The 22076-nt window shown below is 42.5% G+C and overlaps 3 protein-coding genes across 3 annotated transcripts; 1 reads left to right on the forward strand and 2 right to left on the reverse strand.

The window, feature by feature from the left end:
- Window positions 1-2051: 2051 nt before the first annotated feature.
- LOC308380653 (free fatty acid receptor 2) lies at window positions 2052-2966 on the forward strand (the record flags this gene model as incomplete). The annotated part of the gene is made up of 1 exon (XM_080858060.1): window positions 2052-2966. One exon carries the CDS (start codon window positions 2052-2054, stop codon window positions 2964-2966), a length of 915 nt encoding a protein of 304 aa, XP_080714186.1.
- A 1640-nt stretch (window positions 2967-4606) lies between these two features.
- lim2.5 (lens intrinsic membrane protein 2.5) lies at window positions 4607-6731 on the reverse strand (the record flags this gene model as incomplete). The annotated part of the gene is made up of 4 exons (XM_080858480.1): window positions 4607-4668; window positions 4852-4986; window positions 5561-5710; window positions 6557-6731. 4 exons carry the CDS (start codon window positions 6729-6731, stop codon window positions 4607-4609), a joined length of 522 nt encoding a protein of 173 aa, XP_080714606.1.
- An 8629-nt stretch (window positions 6732-15360) lies between these two features.
- vsig10l (V-set and immunoglobulin domain containing 10 like) lies at window positions 15361-21773 on the reverse strand (the record flags this gene model as incomplete). The annotated part of the gene is made up of 12 exons (XM_080857325.1): window positions 15361-15432; window positions 15909-15986; window positions 16185-16234; window positions 16437-16553; window positions 17189-17419; window positions 18371-18463; window positions 18731-19005; window positions 19155-19404; window positions 19750-20016; window positions 20492-20764; window positions 20930-21250; window positions 21704-21773. 12 exons carry the CDS (start codon window positions 21771-21773, stop codon window positions 15361-15363), a joined length of 2097 nt encoding a protein of 698 aa, XP_080713451.1.
- Between the last annotated feature and the right edge of the window lie 303 nt (window positions 21774-22076).

Here is a 22076-nt window from a genome sequence, read left to right on the forward strand (position 1 = left end):
TATTTAAGGCCAGAGTGCTTTGGGGAAGTTGCATGCCAATCACCCTGCGGTGGTCCTCTCCTCACACTCCTCCGGGTCTTATTGAATTAGAGGAGATAACGCCTCTTCTTAGTCCTTTCACTGCTTGCCTCATTCTGGGTGTGAGCGCGCCCAGCTTCACCTGCACACAAGGGCTCTCGTGGGAATTTGTTTGAAAAGTGACAATGGCAGTCTAAGGACCTGCATCTTGATTTGTCATATCCACACATATCAGGAGGATTGATGTTTGTATTCCCTTCGGAGCATTTCAATAGGTAAATATTTGTCAACCTTTTTTTCTTGGGCCTGCTGCTTTCAATTCTCCCTGCTGCTGATACAAACAAGCATTCATTTTCAACCAGATTCAGCCTCATGGCACGAACTGCAGATAAAATGGTGGATGGTTCTTAAATCTGGGATACATTTTGTCTGGTGTCATAAATGATCTACAGTTGCAATGTCGCTTTTGTCTATAATGTGATCATAATTATCTGGTGTTCTTGGTGTCCACAGTAATCTGATAACCAGTGGTGGAAGGTAACGAAGTATTTTTACTTCGTTACTGTACTTAAGAACATTTTTACGTATCTGTACTTTACTTAAGTAAAAATAATAGTGCATACTTTTTTACTTTTACTCCGCTACATTTTGCAGCTTGTATCTATACTTTTACTCCGCTACATTTCTACAATATGTGTCGTTACTCGTTGCATTTTATGAACACAGTTTCACCAAAATGTTGCCTACACAAAAATATGGATCGCGTTGATGTTTTGGAAGTTTAAACCAATCAGGCGGCTCTGTAAGCTCCAATGATAGCAGTGTGCGCGTTTGGCCGCAGCACTAGTTAGTCTTGCATGTTATACTAAACATTCAACAGATAGCCTGACCAACTGCCTATTCAACATGGATCCAGAGTCAGCCTCAACTGAGCCCTGATATGAGCCACCCTTGGACCTATTTAAAAGATATGTTCAAAGGCCCCAAGAATGCTTAGTGGAGGTTTTAATGCGTTTCCTGTCTCCCTCAAATAAAGGAGTTGCTAGCCTTCAAGAATTTGAAATGTAAAGTAACATATCGAGGTAAGCAGAGATCTTGCTGTACTAAGTTAAAGTAATGTCCCTGACTTTTGAATATTAATTCGGTTACTGTCTTGATATTATACTGTTATCTAGGGAAATGCATTTTGACATACAGCAATAGCATCAAAATAATATGCTTGTATCTTAGTTATATTTGTAGTGGTAAGATAAAGCTGGCAGGTTAGTTATGTCAAGCTAGCGTGCCTTGTTCTGTCCAGTTTTACAATTACATTTGTTTTTCATGTTCCATGTTTTCATTTTGTATACGTTTACAATTAAATACAATATTTAAAGATATAACATGTTGTCTTTATTGGTTTGGCTTAATGGTATTAACTTTGCAGATAATCCGTGGTAGATAACTTGTCATCCGCAGAATAGAGTGTGAAAAGTATTACAGAGGGTAAGCACAATAAGTACACCAACCTTTCCAATAAACAAATGTTGTTGCTCATTTTTATTACTAGTAGTGACTTCTGTAGAGGCACAAGTATTACCAGTAGCTATATCTGCATTCTTTATCAAAATGGCACAGCCCTAGACATTGAGAGGCAACTCATTGCATGAATAGTTTTACTTTTACTAATTTTAAAAGTAAGTACTTTTTACTTTTAACTTAAGTAGGATAGTTGATGTAGTACTTTTACTTTAACTTTTACTTTTATTTTCCTGGGTACTTTTACTTTTACTTAAGTACTAAACTTCAGTACTTCTTCCACCACTGCTGATAACATTTGACTGTTATGTTTGGTTTTTGCACAAGTTAATAATTAGCCCCACAAGGAAAGATTGTCAAACTTCCACACTGGACTTTCCAGGAAATTAGTCTGACAGGTATTGTAAGTGTTACACAGCTAAATGGGTCCATGTGAATATATACATACATATGTCACATATAGATACTTGTTTGTCTCACGCCTGTCCCTCTTATTCCAGTTCACCCAACTCATTATGTCAGAACTCATTAACGTCAAAGTCCTCCTGGCCTCGTACATTATGACCTTCCTGGTCGGGCTGCCAGCCAACATCCTGGCGTTCTACGCCTTCAGCCGAAAGGCCCGCGACAAACCCACCCCGACGGACATCCTGCTGCTCAACCTGACCTCGTCAGACCTCCTCTTCCTCCTCTTCCTCCCGCTGAAGATGTATGAGGCCAGCCAAGGCCTGCATTGGTACCTTCCTCACTTCCTCTGCTCAATCACCTCCTTCGTCTTCTTCACCACCATCTACACCAGCATCCTTCTGCTGACCGCCGTCAGCGTGGACCGTTTCCTGGGCGTAGCCTTCCCCATCCCCTACCGGCAGCTCCGCAAGCCCCGCTACGCCATCTGCGCCAGTGCCTTCGCCTGGTTTTTCAGCGCCGGCCATTGCAGCATCGTCTTCGTGGCTGAGCACCTGTTGGCCAATGCCAGCATCGCCAAGAACGTCTGCTACGAGGGCTTCACTGCCGAGCAGCGCCGGATCCTGGTCCCGATGCGTCTGGAGTTCTTCGTGGTGCTCTGCGTCCTGCCGCTGCTCGTCTGCGGCTTCTGCTACATCAACTTCATCCGCATCCTCTACAGCCAGCCGCGCATCTCGCCGGAGCGAAAGCGCAAGGCCATCGGCATGGCCGTGGGCACTCTGACCATCTTCCTGGTCTGCTTCCTGCCCTATAACTCTGCCCACCTGGTGGGTTTCCTGTACGACAACAGCCCAGACTGGAGGTACTACACCTTACTCCTCAGCACTCTCAACACCTGTCTGGACCCCATCATCTTCTACTTCTCCTCCAGCACCTTCCGGAACACCACCAAGATGTCCGTCTTTAGGATGCTGAGGCTCCCACAGAGGGAGATAGTGCAGAGGAACGCTCAGGGAAGTGACTGACTTAAGGCTGAATTATGGTCAGAGACGTAAGCGCAAGCGCAAGAGGCCGCGTGCGTCGGACCCTTTTTATAGACTTGTGCATTTTTTTACACAAGCCTATTGTTCTGGGTGTGAACTGCTTGGCAACACCCACAACCATTAAGGGAGCATGAATTGCTATGAGTAAATTTTGCGCAACAATGTGACACCAACGCAGAACCAAGCAGCCGCCTTTAGCCACTGCTGTGCCTTTCTTTCTCATCATGCAGCCCCCAGGTGACCTTCTTTGAACCTGACTCTGTTCCTCCTGGGCCCCCACTAGCGTTTCTCAACGCCTGAGATGACCTCAAGATGAAATGAGGTGATGACCTCATCATAGATTGGCTTAACACGACGATGTTATCATAGCTTGCTTAACATTGCATCACATTGTTTGGAGTTGGTATTGGCGTTGTTTTCCTCATTAGTTACTGTACTTAAGTTTTAATTTCCATAGTTGTCCATTCTTAGTGGACTCCTTTGCTGGTATCTTATTTGCATGCAGATGATATCTCATATGCTGTCACAGACCTACTACGCTGTAACTGATATTTTCTGTTGTTAGTAGATAATCAATTGGTAATTATGTAAAAGACCTGAATATGTAAATGCACTTTGTAATGGTGGAAAGAACAAGACAGATGCTTCTCATGTGACTGTCATTATAGTTACACAATTTCATTTAGATTTTAATTTAGCAATTATAATCACATATTTTTATCTTTGTATGTCACTCATCATCAACAGTTGTATTTTGGGGTGTTATTTTACGACAAGTCAAGAAAAAGGGAGTTTGTTTTTTATTGAGATCTCATTTGAATTGGATGATGCAGGGCAGACACGTCACAATGGAGGCTGCCTGCCGCTGCATATTACTATAGTCCTTATGGGCAGGTCTCGCCACTCGGCTGCCATCTAGGCAAGGCTTCCAGGAAGCTATTTTGCGCAAACAAGACCAGGCTCCTATCCAAATGAATGAGGAGAGAACCATAAGGGATGGTCAAACTGGCATCAAAAATACATCACGTGAACCTGTGTTAAAGTCTGACACAAATGGTATGGGTGCACATATACATATCAGTCATGGGACTGAGTTTTTCCAGGATAATAATGCGCAACTTTGGGTAGAAGAATAATCGGTTTACATCACATTATCTGTGCTTGCCCAAATAAGGACCATTCGGATTTGGGGACATCCTTTGTCTGCAGGAGGACATAAAAGAAAAGAAAGACAATTTCATGATGAATGATAAAGTTGTTTATTGAAAGTTTCAGCCCAACATGTGTGAAAACCTCTTTACCAACATTGAGTGAAACATCGTACTGCACTTTCAGTGTCTGGTACAAAAAAGCTACCTTCAGTGGTCTGTGTGTATCATCCTCAAAAACAGAACTTGTAATTCTTTATTCATTTTTCTTTTTCTAGAGAGGGTGTGAGAGAGGAAATGGTCGAGGCAGACTTCAACATGCTTTTTTCAGCTTTTATTTATTTCTCGTATTTCCGAAAAAAGCGCTCTTTATATTTTGCTTAGCAACTTTGAGCCATTGCATCATGTTCATCATGTTTTGTCTTGGGCCGAGAGCATTTCAGAGAAGTCATCTCTCAAGTCCTTCCTGTCGTCTTAGCGTGGCCCGGCCACTCTTCGGCATTCATGCATTCTGTAGGCACACATGTAAAATATCCCTGCAAAAACAAAACAATAGCTATTAAAAGTAATGCTGATTATATCTCAATAAAAAACACACATCCAAGAAACCCAAAAATGTATGTCACACAAATGGGGAATCAACTTGCAAAAGGGAAACTTCTAAGCTATACCCTTTGTCTACATCTCAGAGACGCATCTTTCGTTTTGTCGCCACTGACCTGCGAAAAATGTCATGAGCAAGGCAACCCAGCCTAGTATGTAGGACCAGGAGAAGCGCCAGTCCCCAAAGCGCTTCCCCAGGAAGTTGACCGTCACCCCAGTGTAGATGGCCATGGCCAGCAGAACAAAGAGAGCTGAGAAAAGTGTCAACAAAGTGTTATATACCCATACATAAGTCACATAGTTACTGTGTAATCAATAGCTAAAGTGTTGATTAGACTGCTTTGAATAGCTGTTGAAATTGTGTGTGTGTGTGTGTGTGTGTGTGTGTGTGTGTTTGTGTGTGTGTGTGTGTGTGTGTGTGTGACCTTTTTGTGAACTTTAAAAGGCATGGCAATGTGTTGTATGTGAAATGTTTTGTAGCTAAAATTTGCATGTGCAAGTTTGGAATACTTGGTGTGATGTACAAATAGCTGTGAATGTGTGAGGGTAAGTGTGAATATGTTTGAGTGTGTGTGTGTGTGTGTGTGTGTGTGTGTGTGTGTGTGTGTGTGTGTGTGTGTGTGTGTGTGTGTGTGTGTGTGTGTGTGTGTGTGTGTGTGTGTGTGTGTGTGTGTGTGTGTGTGTGTTTGTGTGTGTGTGTGTGTGTTTGTGTGAGTGAGTGAGTGATTGTGAATATGTGTGAGTGAGTGTGTGCGTGTGTGAGAGAGTGTGAGTGAGTGTGTCTCTGTGTGTGTGTCTGAGTGTGTGTGTGTGTTTGTGTCTTACTTGAAACGAAGAACATGATCCCTGCAGCGAAGGAGCGGTTGAACCTCTCGAAGGCGGAGAAGTGGGCAAAGGAGAGGATGCCAGCGATGATGCCCGCGAAACACGACATGGCAGACAGGATCATGAAAGCCCGGGTGGCATTCCAGTAGGCTGCACAGGTACGGGCACATCAGGAGGGCATAGTCAGAGAGGGCAAAGAGCACAGCAGGAGGGCATAGTCAGGGCGGGCAAAGAGCACAGCCATAACTCAGAGCCAGATCTCCATACAAATCAACAGCATCCCAGTCATGATGATGGCAGGACATAAATCATCGACAAGCAGCCGGCAGTCTTCTGCTTTCACAAGTGACCTGGGATTCATTTATCTGTAAAACTGAGTAGCCTTCAAGGTCAGTTGACAAATTCCCCCATTTCCTACTCCATCCACCTCCCACCCCCACTGTGTCATTAGCAAGAAGAGCTGATTTGATGCAAGAGTTTATGCAGCGGAGTGATACTGAGTTTTCATTTCCAGAGGAAACAGTTGCTCTCACTCAGTTTGTACCATCATGATGCTCATGGAGCTTTTTGATGCTTCATCTATGTTAAATGTATAATTCAATACAATGTGTCATTTTCTTCCTCCCTTTATTTGATCTTTGCAATGTCCAAAAATGGCTCGGGTCACTACACGGTGCCCTTCATGGAACATGATGCCAGTCTGGCAAAGTAGGCAGAGGAACCGAATGGTACAGTGGGATCTGGTGGCTCTTCAAAGTTAACATTAAGACTGGGCAATTCTTCTGAGCTTGCATAGACAATGGAACCGTCAGATCTGATTGACCATAGCCCTGAATTGTCAACAAAGTCAAATGACTGCCATTTTGTTTTTGTAAATTAGGTTTCATTCATTGCATACACCATAGCTTGACTTATGTGCAATATGACAACATAATGAGTGCATAGTGTGGGAAGTGAGTGGGTGGTTTAGTGGAGTGAGTTAGTGGAGGTGCTCACCGATGCTGTCGGTCTGCATGTAGCACTTCCCGGACATGCAGTATCTCCACAGGCCCTGGTGGGCGAAGCTGCCCGACAGCCGGTACTGCATCCAGTAGTCGGTTGCCGTGGAGACCACCAGCAGGATGTTCCCCACGATGGCGCAAAACAAGCCCCCTCCCATAAAGCTGTACATCCTGAGTGGCACTGCGGAGGCCGTGGAGCTCTACACACTGGGCGGGAGAGAGGGCAGACAGGTGAGCACTGAGTGGGCATTGGACAAGCACAAGAGAAGTGCATTGTGCTACAACATGGCAGACAAACGCTAAGTAGCGCTCAATCAGAAATAAAATAGTATTTATTTTAGTTAATTTTACTGTTAATTCATTGAATAGTTCACTATCTTAACACAAAACACAAATCCTAGTGAGAAATAGTCCCTGAAGCAGTAGTCCTAAGCGCCATTTTTTTACTACCATTAAAATGAACATAGGGTAGTGAACATGGAACCGGCTTGTCACCTGGTACTAAATGATAGCATAAACAGCAGTGAATGACAGACCCTGTCAGCAGTGTGAGACCTGTTTGACAGACAGGTCAGCAGGCTCACATGAAACAGCAACAGGGGCTACACATGCATAGACAATAAACAGCTGAGTAGGTAGTCAGCACAGGCCTTGACAGCACACACACACACACACGCACACACACACACACACACACACACACACGCACCATTACAACAGTGAGTAGTCAGCACAGATCTTTACAGCACACATTTTAAAAGGTGGCACATGTGACCAACAAGGCAACGCACAATAAAGTGTGTACATACACATGCATGCACACACACACACAGACACACAGACAGACACACACAGACAGTCATGGACACAGACACAGACACAGACACAGACACAGACACAGACACAGACACAGACACAGACACAGACACAGACACAGACACAGACACAGACACAGACACACACAGACACAGACACACACAGACACAGACACAGACAGACACACCCAGACACAGACACACACAGACACACAGACAGACACACAGACAGACACACAGACACAGACAGACACACAGACACAGACACAGACACAGACACCGACACAGACAGACACGGACACACACACACACACACACACATACACTCTCTCACACACACACACACACACACACACACACACACACACACACACACACACACACACACACACACACACACACACACACACACACACACACACACCTACATACACACGCACACAAGAGAGTGTTCCTGCAATACTGAGATGGGATGTGACAGTTAGGAATCGACCTGAGAATTAAATCAAGCCGTGAATGCCTCATTAACTCTAGTTCGGGATAATGCCGTTAACTGCATAATGCCGAAAACAACTCCTTGGCCTAGGAGGCAGAGGGCCGTTGATGACAAGATAATTGGCCGGTGTCTGTGATTGGTGCTCAGTTAGTCACACGTCACCTTAAGTGAGATCACCATTCACTGTACTGAATAATATATGCAGTGAAATGATTAATATATCTGCAGAAAAGTCACAATAATACTCATAAGGAACAATAATATACCATTTAGTTTATGCATTCCTAGATTGTTGGGCTCCAAATAAACTGTAAGTTTTAAACTTAGTTTTAAACTGTAATTATTTGAATATAAACCGTTAGGGGCTCTCACCAACACACCGAGTGCAGAGTGTGTGTGCATGAGCAACACTGTGCACACAAGAAAACAATGAGTCGCCCAAATCACTGCAGAAGAATGGATGCCTCTTTAAAACGCACAGTCGGCCATGTTGTTGTTACCATGGCCATCTATTGTTAACGTTGATGCATTGTGGCCTGCAAGCAGTATGCTTTCAGTAGGCTATGTTATGTTTTACAGATACGCCCTGTAGATAAGAGCTGTGAAAAGTGTCAAGATTCTGAATAGTGAGCTGAATAGTGCTGGAGCAGATCAGACATTTCAGCACACACTAAACAATTATATCTGGTCACATTTTATTTGGATGGTCCCATATAAGCTATCTACAGATGCTCAGATTATAAACACACTTTATTTGGATGGTCCCCTTATAGACTATCTACAGATGCTCAGATTATAAACACACTTTATTTGGATGGTCCCCTATAGACTATCTACAGATGCTCAGATTATAAACACACTTTATTTGGATGGTCCCCTATAGATAATCCACAGATGCTCAGATTATAAACAAACTTTATTTAGATGACCCCCTATAGACTATCTACATATGGTCAGATTATAAACAAACTTGATTTTTGATGTTCCCCTATAGACTATCTACAGATGCTCAGATTATAAACACACTTTATTTGGCTGGCCCCCTTTAGACTATATACAGATGGTCTTATTATAAACACACTTTATTTGGCTGGCCCCCTTTAGACTATATACAGATGCTCAGATTATAAACACACTTTATTTGGATGTTCCCCTACAGACTATCTACAGATGCTCAGATTATAAACACACTTTATTTGGATGGTCCCCTGTAGACTATCTACAGATGCTCAGATTATAAACAAACTATCTAATTTATGGTTAAGGCTAGGGTTAGGGATGGGGTTTGGTTACGGTGATGTTCAGTAAACAATAAGAAACTGAACTTGAATTTCAACAAACCACCTGTAAAGTCTCTGTAGGCGGACTATCCCAGTAAAGTGTTACCGTAAATTGTATTTGACCTTATAACAAGGCTATCAGCATTGTAAACATATAAACTGAGCCAAACTGACAACACCAAGCACTGAATATACACCTTGAGAGAAGGCAAATGATATACATTCCAACATTGTAATAAATTGATGAAGACTACAATTTGACTGTGACTATAATCTATTACTGTGGTTAAGTCGTGTCCTGTACTGACGTCACACACAATCTTGATCTGAAACCACACAGATATCTGTTCTTATGATGCCTTGACCTGCATTATAATCGTAATGGATAAATTCCCATGACAGCCCTCAGGTGACAGCCCTCTATATGTGCTATTTCCATGACGGACACGTACACAGGGAGATGGCTGAAGATTACCTCAGCGAGTCACACGCAACACTGAGACACATGTGCTGACTTCCTCCTATGATGCCCCATTTATTGACTCAAAAGATGGAAAGTTTAAAAACCTGGCCAATTTTTCTTTTTTTTTTCTTTTCATTTCTATGTACAAAAGAAGCCCTTTAATCATTCAGTGACATCTACTTAAGTATTTAGGTAAAGAAGTCTTGATATGTCCTAATTCATTCTTTATTTAACAATTAAAACACAGATGTGTCCACCGTCACATCCTGCGAAAAAATGTCAACCAAAGCTATCTATCTTAGGGTGAGCCCTGAAGGGCGGTGCGAGATGCTTCTTACCTGATTTCTTCAGGATTGAGAAACCCTCTTAAGTATCAACCTTTCCCCAGGGAAGGAGAGAGAGACAGTGTTAGCCCAGAGTGCGTGAAACGTCAAAGAGGACCGCTAGGCTGAATTCCAAAAAGTTATCCCCTCCACTTTTCTGTTGATGGAGGCAAAATCCTTTAAAACAATCGGCAGCAGGGAACAAATGGCCGTAAGCGCGCTGGTGAGCTGGGGGGGCACGTGACTGGGCCTTTCACAGGGGCGCGGGACTGGGGGGAGGGAGGTGGGTCATGGGTGAGGGGTGGGGGGGTTGCTGTGGGGGGTGGGGCGTGGGCTGGTTGAGGGGGTGCAAGGGGGACCGGGGCGAGTGGGGGGGGGGGGGGGTGTGGGGGGTAGCGATTTGATGCCCATGGGCCCCTTTTTTGTGTGTTGTTCTCTTTGGCGTTCTGGAACTGTGGATGTGCAGAGGCTTGCAGTACTGGTGTGGTCAATGCAACATGCTGAAGCACACACTTTCTTTCAGCCACGCCGGGCCCAAACCCACAGGCCCTGCAAACAGGGGGACGGGATACACTGGTATGACCATAGGAGGGTACACCTATCTACATACGCATACACACATACACATACACATGCACAAACACACACACGTGCACACACACACACACACACACACACACACACACACACACACACACACACACACACACATACACACACATACACACACATACACACACACACACACACACACACACACACAGTTATGCCGGTACAAATACACATAAGAACAATGCACAATTATTCTTCAGGTGAAAGCCAAACTACTCTGATGTACTGATGAAAAACTCTTTTTGGGGGTATAGCACGATAGGCCCTGAGAAGAGTGTCTCAAAAATGTTGTCATGAAAAGCTAGTCCTCACAAAATGGCAAAAAAAAATGACTGACTGAATTTGATAAAAAATAAACTAAATAAAAATCAAGAGGTACACAGGGGTGTCTTTGTGACCTATGTGGAAGGTAGACACCACAAAACCTTGAAATAGAGACAGGACTTTTTTATCGATCTGTAAACGTGCAACATGGTTTCACGGTCTGTATATTTCTGTTTGTACGTTTAGCCGTTTTCACTGTTTGCACGACACACTACAAGTTCATGCAGAGTTTATCTATCGACAGTCTATCAACTGAAATGACCAAGCTGTTTAATACGGGGATGTCCGACTCAGAGACGGCTTCCTGTGAGTTGGAATCTGAGTTTCCTGTGACTAATTTTTTTGATATGCCATTATAACTGTTTTAACACTTAGGACATGTGAGGTGTGAAGCCAGACATACCCATGCTCTACATTTTTACTGATGATTAAGCAGGCCGGATGGACACTGTATTTAAGGGTAGGTGTGGACAAAGAGAGGTCTTCAATTGCACTTGAAACGAGAGAAGGCTTATTTAGTGAAAGAAACAACAAAAAGTATAAATAATGCAAAGTAATAATGTCATTTCATTTTCAACTAATTTAATGTGGTTAATTGTTGCATTTCATTCCATGCTTCAGAGGTTAAACGGATAACACCAGGGAATAAGCAGGGCTCATCTAACCAGCCTTAACCTCAGGCTGGAAAAGGGGTGCTGTGCTTTAAATAAAATAGCTGATTTGATAGGGTTGCAGGGTACATTTCTAAGGCAAGCATTGCATTTATTTGAGCATTAAAATATGTTGTCCCTTTTTTCATTTCATAACATAAATACATAACTATGTCTCCCATGTGTCCATCTCAAAAGTCAGTCATAACGTCACTCACAATGCCATCATGCCTGAAGACAAAGAGAAGGTATGGGCAGAGGAGAATAAAAGTCAAAATTGGACATTTGTGGTCATGTGTTTAGGTTGATGAAAAAGCCAACTATGCTATGCTCACACAAGCATTGCTATGCTCACACAAGCATTACTATGCTCACACACAAGCATTTCTATGCTCACACAAGCATTACTAACAACCTATTAGAACAGGAATACATCAATATATGGCTGATGGAAAAAGAAACAATTGACTAAAATGATCAGACACATTAGCGTCATCAGGCCATTGTTTAAGGACAGACCCATGAAATGGTAGCGTGCTAATTTGGAAACAATTAAGAGCCTCTTCTGCTTTTTATCCTTAGTACAGGAGTACGTTTTTAATTGGCTAAAAAGGAGTGCCTTATTGATTGGCTGAAAAACTCATACGGGATAGGCAGCAGTGTGCCAATCCCATACTGCTGGTTTTGACCACTATGAAGGAAAAGCAAACAGTTTGAAATTACTATTCAGAAGCATACATAGTGATCACGATCGTAAACCTGCTGAAATGACCATTCAGTAGCACACATAGTGATCATACACCTCCTGAAAAAGTTGAACAGAAATCAACAATGCCATACAGAAGAGTTCTTAACAACACAATCAACCGATTCAACCAACTTTCTAAAAACTGGGAACAGGTTTTCTAGTCAAACATTTTGAAGGAGGATCATTTCTGTCATGAATACTGAATACCTCTCCCCTCCAAGTTACAGGTTATTCAGAATCAAGAGGTCTGTGTTAGCCACATGGCCCTTGCTCCACACACCCAGTCTGGGCTGGCTGAGGTACTGCAAGTTCTGCAAGTACAACTTCCTACAAATAAATATATTGTGCAAATAGGAAAGGCAAAACACAGCAGTATGACTTTAATGAACAGTAAAACTATGGTCCATGAGCATGGGTATGTTACAGCAGTGTGAGAAATAAGCACTCTTATCAGGTGTATGGACAAATACATAACACAAAGCATGATATCCAGCGTTGTATAAGGTGTAATAGAAATCATAATCTAATACCAACATGGCAAATTACAAAAACAAAGGACTCGTACAATGACACATTTGTGAAAATCCAACTACCAAGTTACAGCTACTCTCTGAAGGATTGCATGATTCTATTTTCAAGTAATGTAAATAAATCAGAACCCCTTTTTTGGTTGAGAATTTAATTATTTCCTTACATACCAGGACTGAAAATATACATTTTGTAATATTTTTTTGTAACTTTTTTCACAGTTAAGCACAACAGTAAATCTGATCAAAACCTGAGGTAATTTTATTGTAATTTGCGTCACCTGAAATATCTCATCTCTGATCCCAAAGTTAGTCAAAATTAAAGAAAGCTTTAGCAAGCTAACCATCACCCTTTGCACAGCGCTCTTCACCGTGAGCATTGCCTCAACTTTCACAGTAAGCTCTTCACTCTCCACTGGAGCTGAGCCCTTCATCTCGATGTAGTTTTACAGGTTCACAATAAGGCAAACAGGAGGCTGTGCAAAACTCTTTCTGCTACTTTAAAACTGAGAATGTAGGAAGCGAAAAGCATGTACAAGCTGAGTGGACAAGGCCATAAGCAGCATTCTGCGAAAACTTCAGGGCCCCACGTTCACACAGGAAGTGTGGTCGATGTTAGTCAGAGCCTATAGCGTGTGTGACACAAGGGGGGTTACATCATGAGAAGTATGCTGTTTCGGTTGCTTTTAGGTCAGGGGTTCTCAACCTTATTGGAGGAACTGAACCCGGCAAGCTTCATCAGTGCATTCACCGAACCTTTCGTAATTGGAAAAATAAAATATTATTTCTTCAAAACATAGGTATATATTGTATTAGTGCACAAAATGAACTATGCATCAGCTGCACACAAAATCACTGTGTTCAAAGAACAAAACATGAATTTCACACAAAAACATAACTCATGTGTCTTTCGCTGTTGCCTGTTGGATACAAGTTCAGAAATGCAAATTTTTACTAAGCAACTAAATATTTGTAATCTAACACGGCTGATGAGATGTGATTGGACTCAGAGTCTGTGAGGTAGTTAATACTGCCCAGGTGGTGCTATTACAAACTCTGTAACTGTCAGTGGGTTTGATTCTTGATCAGATGCTGATGAAAATGTGTCCCTGCGCAAGAAGATACTTTAGATAAAAGGTGCTGCTCACGGAGGAACTGTAGCCAGAGAAGCCATCTGCCTACACTCATACCAATGAGACAGTCATCGTTCTGCATAACAAACCTTAAACTGTAGTTCAGTTTCAGATTCCTCTAGGTGTATTTGTCATTTTTAACATGATGATGTATGGTGATCTACTATCCTAAATGATGCTTGCTCTCCGGTAACAATTTTGTGTACATTTGCCTTGTGACATCAATGACATTCACTCCACAGTAACAGTGCCCTCTAGTGATTACAATGATTCGTACAGAACTGCATACAGGTATTGGACATGTAATTCAGCCTCCGGTATCCAAAATGTCCCTTCATCAGTAGTACCTTACCAATAAGTTTACCAAGGCATGCCAAGTTGCCAGGGAAACTGAGCAAAACAATGATTTGAAGCAGACACATACAGCTTAAATTCCATTAGCAATTAATGGATATATTTGCACGTCACTATATCAAACAGACAATCAGTGATCATCAATTCATGGAAACAATAGGATGACGTCAAGATACTACACTGAAAATCATCAGAAATTATTCAAATTATTTGATATGCATCTGCTTGGATATGCTTTAAATTAACTACTTCAAATATTTCTATTAAACAGTAGAATTAACATACCACAGCTTAATCATGTTAATATTGTAGGTAGACCTACAATTGTCTCATGCAGGACCTGAGTTTTATTCATGCATGCTATTTTTTCTCTGACCAGGGCCCATATATTGATAGATCACTTGTGGAGCGTTTCTATACAAAAACATTTGGTCAACTTTCGTGTCATGATTTCATGATTTTCCCCATTCAACTGAGTAACGGCGATGCGTTTCTGATGACAAGGCAAATACAGCACCATAGATATCCCATCCATGATCAGCCTTGATGCTTACTGCTTAAAGCTTACTCTATGGTTTCCTACATGCAAAACAGCAGCATCAGCGCTGTTCCCACCCCACATCTATAAGAAGCTCTTCAGACAGATGCTTCCGAAAGGGCACTGTGTTGCATTGCTACATATCGGTCGCTAACCATACCGCAGTTAGAGTTTGGTCTGGATGATCTCTGGACACACTTGTACTGGTCACAATATTTGTTTTTGCACATATTTAAATTTATTTACATACTTTTAAGATTACAATTAAGACAAAAATCAGATAGTAAACATGAACTTAAAACATCTCATAGAGTAACAATAACAAGCACACCGCCAGAGAGACATGTTTGGTTTGGCATCTTAAAAGCCCTGGAAGTTTTGCATCCAATCACACATACTATAACCTTGCATGTTGAGCTCCCATGTGGCTTGTAGGCATTACAAAACCAATGCCAACATAAATATAAAGCATAAATATTGCAAAAGCTCTGTAAAATATGTTTTTTAAAATCAGCAGAAAAGAAAGCCGGTCTGTCTCATACAGTGGTAGCCATCCTCACAGGGGCTACCTCAAAGGGCAGGGGGCCAGAGCGCCCAGCGGAAGGAGACTAGAGAGGAGAGGAGAGGAGAGGAGAGGAGAGGAATTAAACTTTTGTTTTCAAAATCCAACACACAAATGTACTAGCTGGCCTGTTAAAATTAAAAAAAAAAAAAAAACTATTTTCACTCACTTTTTTATTTATTTTATCAAAGTAATGAAATAATTAAACTTAATTAATTTAATTACTAAAATTACTTTTTGATTGGCAGACAAGAGTAGGTGTAAATTCAAACGAGAGAACCAATCCTCAAAATTTGAATGGAGCAGAGGTGAAAAGCTTCAAAGCAAAATAATAAAATGTTATACATATATGCTTTAAAGCTTTTTACAGAAAAGATAATCTTCGATATTTTGATTGGTAACTGTTATTTAACAACATATTTCTTCCCAGCAAAAGTAACGGATGACAATTACATTTACCTTGTTTTTTAATTACGTAATTCTGTTACATATAACTAGTTCCTCCCCAACCCTGCGCATTACCTGGTGGAGGCTGTAGTCTGGTGGCATTTTCAAACCACCTGTTAAAAGTAGGTGGGGTAAAGTCATGGTGGTCACAGCCTAGGAGAGAAAGTCAAGAAGTTAAGACTTATAATATATCATAATTAAAAAAGCCTGCATATCATAAATCCATATTAAGAAAAATAACATTCCTAAATGTCTAATAAAAGGAACACATGAAAAACAGAATAAAAAATAAATAAATAATAATAAAAAAAAAAAGAGTTCCATAACAGTAGGTTTGTGCTGGTCCATTACCTTCTCCACTGCCCTGGAAACTGGGGAAACAGGATATCTTGCTTCCCTCTCTGTGAAACGGACATGAAGCAGCAATGCAATGTCAATATGAAAATAGAAGTAAAAAAAAAAAATGATTCCATTCAACATTAGCCTTGTCGAATTATGAAACAATTACGACGCAGGAGGGTGTAATTAAGGATAAAGCAAGCATTCCTGACTTGTGTATTATTGAGGTAATCCGATGAAATTTCAATAATTAGTGAAACCTACTTCTCTTCTTGTGGTAAAAGACACAGGGGAAGACAAGGCAGAGGATCAGAAGGACCAGTAGACCACAGGGGATCCCAGCCGCAATGCCAGCGATGGCTGGTCCACTCAGGCCCCCACCTAACACAGAGTGCACACACACACACACACACACACACACACACACACACACACACACACACACACACACACACACACACACACACACACACACTTACACTAGGGCTGCACCACAGGGCCTGTCCTCTGTGTGCTGGTGGGTTAGCTCCTTTACTTCAAGAAAAACTCCTAACTGCAAGATGACACTGCAAGACAACCTCAATGGTCACCCTCACCACCAAACTGATGGCCACGATGATTTAAGGCTAAATGGATCTATCCACCTTTATCTTTGCAAACTTTCTTTAAATTATTTGTGACATGAGCAAATCCTAACGGACCTAACTGATCGCTGGTTGTTGTTATTATGAACCTGAAATGAGGCCGTATATGAACCGGCTTTTCTTCTTCATGCATGTTACGTAAAGATGTAACTCCAACTACAGTAGGACGCTTGAGAGCACTTAGGTCTGTGATCTATAAGCTGACGTACATTGTTCAATTCAATTGATTTTTGGGGGAGTAAATAAAAAAAAAGCTAAACTGATTTAAATTACCTGTGTAATTTAAATTAAATGTGTCATGTCGTTACCATACTTCAGCAGACATGATTAAGGGGAAGGGAGAGCCTTAGCTCTGTGCTCCCTAGAGCTCACCTGGCCCGGCGGCCACGTCCTCTGATGGCTCCCCAGCACGTCTGCCTGCTATGGGGACGACCCGGAAGAGGTATCTTAATTTGGGGTCCAGTCCTGAGATGTCTGCGCTTCTTGAGGAGCCGCCTTTCACCTGGATGGTGCCGTACCCCTCCTTTGCTCGGGCGCTGTGGCTCACAGTTTTGTTGGTGGACGGGTCAGAAAGGTCAGGCCCCTTCATCTGGATATCAAAACCTGAAAGTGGGCGTAACAAGGGGTGAGCTTTTTCTGTGTGAAGCAGTGAAAGGTGGAGACATATTAGTCTACTATTTATTTAGTGGAGCAAACGCCAACACAAACAACCAGAAGAACGCAAGAACTTAAAAAAAGAAGGATATAATAGTTTTGAAAAGACACCAATATATATATATATATATATATATATATATATATATATATACAGGGCTGTCTCAGGGGGGGAAATGCTACCTTCAAAACTGATGAGGCCATCAAGAAAATCAAAGTATGTGACTTCTTAATGTTGATTAAACAGGGCAAAGGTCATCAGTAAGACTGACATCCCCAGTTAGAAACTGTGCTGATATAAATCAGGAAGAGGCTGCAGAGCCAAACACAATACGACGTCATAGCTACAGGTTTCAGTTCCACTTGTATAAAAATAAAATTTAAAAAACACATGAAGCGTGAGGGCCATTCTCAGCCTCTGCCTCGGTGTCAAGCACTTCACAGTAATGTTTACATGAACGTTAGGGCCAGTCTCTGCCTCTGTGTCGAGGACTTCACAGTAATGTTAACATGAAAGTGAGGGCACATCGTAGCCTCTGCCTGTGTCGAGGACTCCACAGTAATGTTGACACCCCTATTTCACATGTTTGGGATTCGGCCTCTTGTGCTGACTGACTCCAAATCTTGCCGCCCTCTCAGGGCCTTCGGTGTGTGTTTACTATACACCTCAGCTTGGGAAAGTACGCAGCACGGCTTACCACTCCTCATACCGTCTACCAGTATGGCATGCCGGTGTATCCCTCTAATACACCTTCCAATAGAGTTTCAGAAAGCACAGCCCGATTGGAACCAATTCAATGAAATACTAGGGGATACATTGATGTCTACAGTCTGGCTGCAGATCTTGTATAGCCAGTAACAAGTTGACTTGTAAGGCTTATGCTTAAGTTTGTGTTCTACCTGTTACTATAGCTGTAGGTGGAACCTCCCAAGTGAGTGTAATTACGGTTCCTTCCTCGTTCGGGAAAAGACTTACATCTGAAATGGCAGGACCTGAAGGAAGAAGGAAGATAAAAAGAAAAAGAAAGATGACAAGAAGAAACATGCTGTCACTATAGTTACTTGTATCTCTTGTAAACAATCTGCAAGGCTTCAGTGTGAGTAATGACGTGTTAATGGCGTTTGTTGTCAAAATAAATCAATAAGTAAATCACATGTACTATTGGCTTAGAGAATAAAATGACAGACAATGGGGAATGAAATATACATTCTCTATCCATATGTGAGGTAATCACTGTAGTCATGTTGTTGGTGTAATACCTGATAGTTTGGTTTCTCTGCTTTGGCTGCCTAAAGGGTTAACAGCAGTGCATTTGTAGGTGTGAAGGCCAGCGGTACTGATGTTGAAGTTGACTATGTGGAGCCAGGTGGTGTCATCACTGATCTCATGGCCACTGAGAGAGCTCACATTCTGCCCAGACCTGGCCCAGGTGACGGTGGCATTGGGCACGGCTTCAGCGAGACATCTGATGCTCGCCACCAGCCTCCCATTCTCATTCACTGTGGCTGACACAGAGGGAAGGAAACCTGCTGTTCTGCCTTCAAAAACAGAAAAAAGCTACATTAACAGCAACTTGTAAAAAAAAAAAAAAGAGGAAGCGTGTTCTAGGATCGGGCGTTTCTCTTTAACAGCATTAAAAATAAAAAATAAAATAGAATAAGGAAGAGAAAGAAGGGTCAAAACTTGCGTGCAGTGATGTTGCACTGGCTCTGGTGGACAGGGTGACGGATGAGGCACGACACCTCCTTCCCGTCTAAGCTCTGGGGGTCATCCACGGTCACGTTGAGCTCCCCGAACGCAGTGCTGCCAGTGCTCAGATCTGGGAAAGACAGCTGTGCCTCAGGGGTGCCCCCTGGCCACCAGCAGCGGTAGCGCAGCGCCGAGCTCCCATCCACGGCGTGAACCGAACATGCGGGGCCGCCCGCAGGGCTCTCTGTGAAGCCGAGGGAGGCAGAAAATTGAACACCGCTGTGGAACTGCAGTGATTGCTTCTGTACTTTGTGAAAAACTCTCTCTCTCTCTCTCTCACTCACTCAGCAGTGATGATACAGCCCATTTACTCAGCACTGCCAAGGATGAGCTTGCCAGCTGATAAAATTGCTTGATACAGCTAGAAGCTATGCGTCAACATAATATGAATATACTGCCTTCTCACCATGCATGCCGCATAATCATACATCACTATAAACGTAAACCAGTGAAGCCTTTGAGATAATCATTTGTACCACAGCTGCCGAAATGTATGCTCTTAATAACAGACTATATAGTGAAGACCTACCATAGATGTCAACAGTGACACTTATGTTCAGCTGTGCTCCAGATTTGGCGTTCTTCAGCAGGCAGGTGTAATCTCCGCTCTGGTTGGTCTGGGCATTGGTGATGTTAAGCGTCCCTGGCTGGGAACCGGGAACGGCCTGTCCCATGAAAGCCCAGGAGACAGAGGGCAAGGGCTCCCCTCGTGCCCCGCAGGAGAGCGACAGAGACTCCCCCACGACAAAGAAGTCTTTTGTTGGACTTACATCCAGCGCGGGCTGGTCTGGCCCATCTGAGGGAAACCAGAGATTCAGGGACAGATCTGCTAGCGCACTTTATTAAAAGCCATCCTGGATGTCTCCAATAGCTAAAGACACCAGGGAGCCTGAGTGTGAGTGAGGGGGGAGTGTGAGTGAGGGGGGAGCGAGAGAGAGAGAGAGATAAGGGATGGATTGTTGGAGTGCAGTTTGGCTAAACAGCACATGTGAGTGCAGACAAAACATGCTGGAGAGTAGGTGGGAGTGGTTGGCCTGAAGCAGAAAATGATGAAACGGTATTTAAATTTAAGGCCGCTGCTTTTATGAGGATAAAAAATAGAACTGACATCCCAAACAGAGTGGAAATAAATCAAGCAGTTGTAGCAAATGAACAAAAGAGAACTTGTGAATCATGCATGGATCAATGTGAAGCCAGAGGGACATGTATAGCACAGCGACACAGACCCAACAAGCCACTTGGAAGCATGAATCCCCGTCTAGCTCACTTACACAAAACAGTGATGTTTCTTTCAGAGGTTCCGAAGCTGAACGGGTTCTGAAGGGTGACGTTGTAGCTGCCTGTGTCTTTTCGGTTTGGCTGAATGATGGAAAGGTTCTTCCCACTCATTGAGTAGTGAGGACCATCCTGTAGTTCTTTCCCGTTGAGGAACCACTGCACCTCTTCAGCCTCTCCTTTAAGGGTGGTGTAATATAAAGTGAAGTTTCCACTGCCTTCAACAGCATTGTTTGGCCATGCATGCAATGAGACGCCTTCAATTTTGTCTGCGAAAAATCAAAAACAATAAAAAAAGGTGATTGGAAACACCACAAACAACAACAAAAAATGTGACATCTGTGACAAAGACATCTAGAAGCATAAGATATACTTTGGATTAAACATGAAAGGGAACGTGATTAAACAATAATAGTAGTGTGCTTTGATCTTACCGTAAACTATGAGGGTGAATGAGGCATCACCCTGCTCTGCCCCCACCTTCACCAAAGTGACATTATAGATTCCACTGTGTTCAAGGGTAACGCTGATGAATGACAGAGACCCATCCTCATTAAGCACCAGAACATCTTCATACTGAGGAGCGATTTTGGGAGGCACGCCATTGCCAACAGTCCTAGTGGCAATGGAGAAGCTATCTTTCCACCAGGACACCAGTGGTTCTGTTACAGTGTAGGTAATGCCAAGGGTCAGATTTGTGCCAACCAGGGCTTTGACCAATGAGGGGCCAGAAGGCTTGACTGATGCCTCACATTCTGTATAAAGACAGCAGGATTTAGAACAAATAATTAGATAGAATACACAAGGCTCATTACTTCCTCTTATGTTCTTGTCTGCAGGGCCTATAAAAAGGTCTTTACTACTGAGACTATCACAGTTTCAAGACAGCTGTTGGATGAAATATCCTAAAAAGTAGACATGTTCTCTGTATTATAAAAATTGGGAGACGTTAAGAATTGTAAAATTGACAGAGCTATAAAAACCGAACAACAAAGTTGAAACGGCCACCAAGTCAAATATCAATCAAATCTGAACACTGATCCTTGATGCAGACCCACTAAGCGCCACAAAACACGTGTTGCGACTTCAGAATATTTTAACTAGGAAACAGGAAAATGGCTTCTATTAAAATCTAGTGAATGAATGTGACGATAACAGAGACTTATACCAATCGATACAACGGTAGGACAAATAATACAGAGTCTGACCTCTAATTATGAAAATCAGAAGTAGTCCAAAAAAAGTGCGGCGAAATTCGACGTTGTTGAAGACTGACATTTCCCCAGAGTCCTAAGCGAAAAAACACCGTTGATATTCTGACAATTTTTCTTTAACTCTTCAGCCAAGCAATAACCAAGTCGAACTCCAGTTCGTTTATTTCTCCCTTCTTTGTCCTTAGGAAATCAGACGAACTAAGGTATAGTATTACAACAGCCACTCCTCTGTTGATGGTAGCAGACTCTTTCTAGACAGAGGTCGGTGTCAGCATTTGCCAAGTGGAACTCACCTGTGCGCGCACTTTTTTCTCTCTTAGTATTTGCTGATTCGACCCCAGGTGACTGAGAGCTGAAAAAAAGTTAG

Source organism: Sprattus sprattus (assembly GCF_963457725.1).
Source record: "Sprattus sprattus genome assembly, chromosome: 19".
Lineage (NCBI taxonomy): Eukaryota > Metazoa > Chordata > Actinopteri > Clupeiformes > Clupeidae > Sprattus > Sprattus sprattus.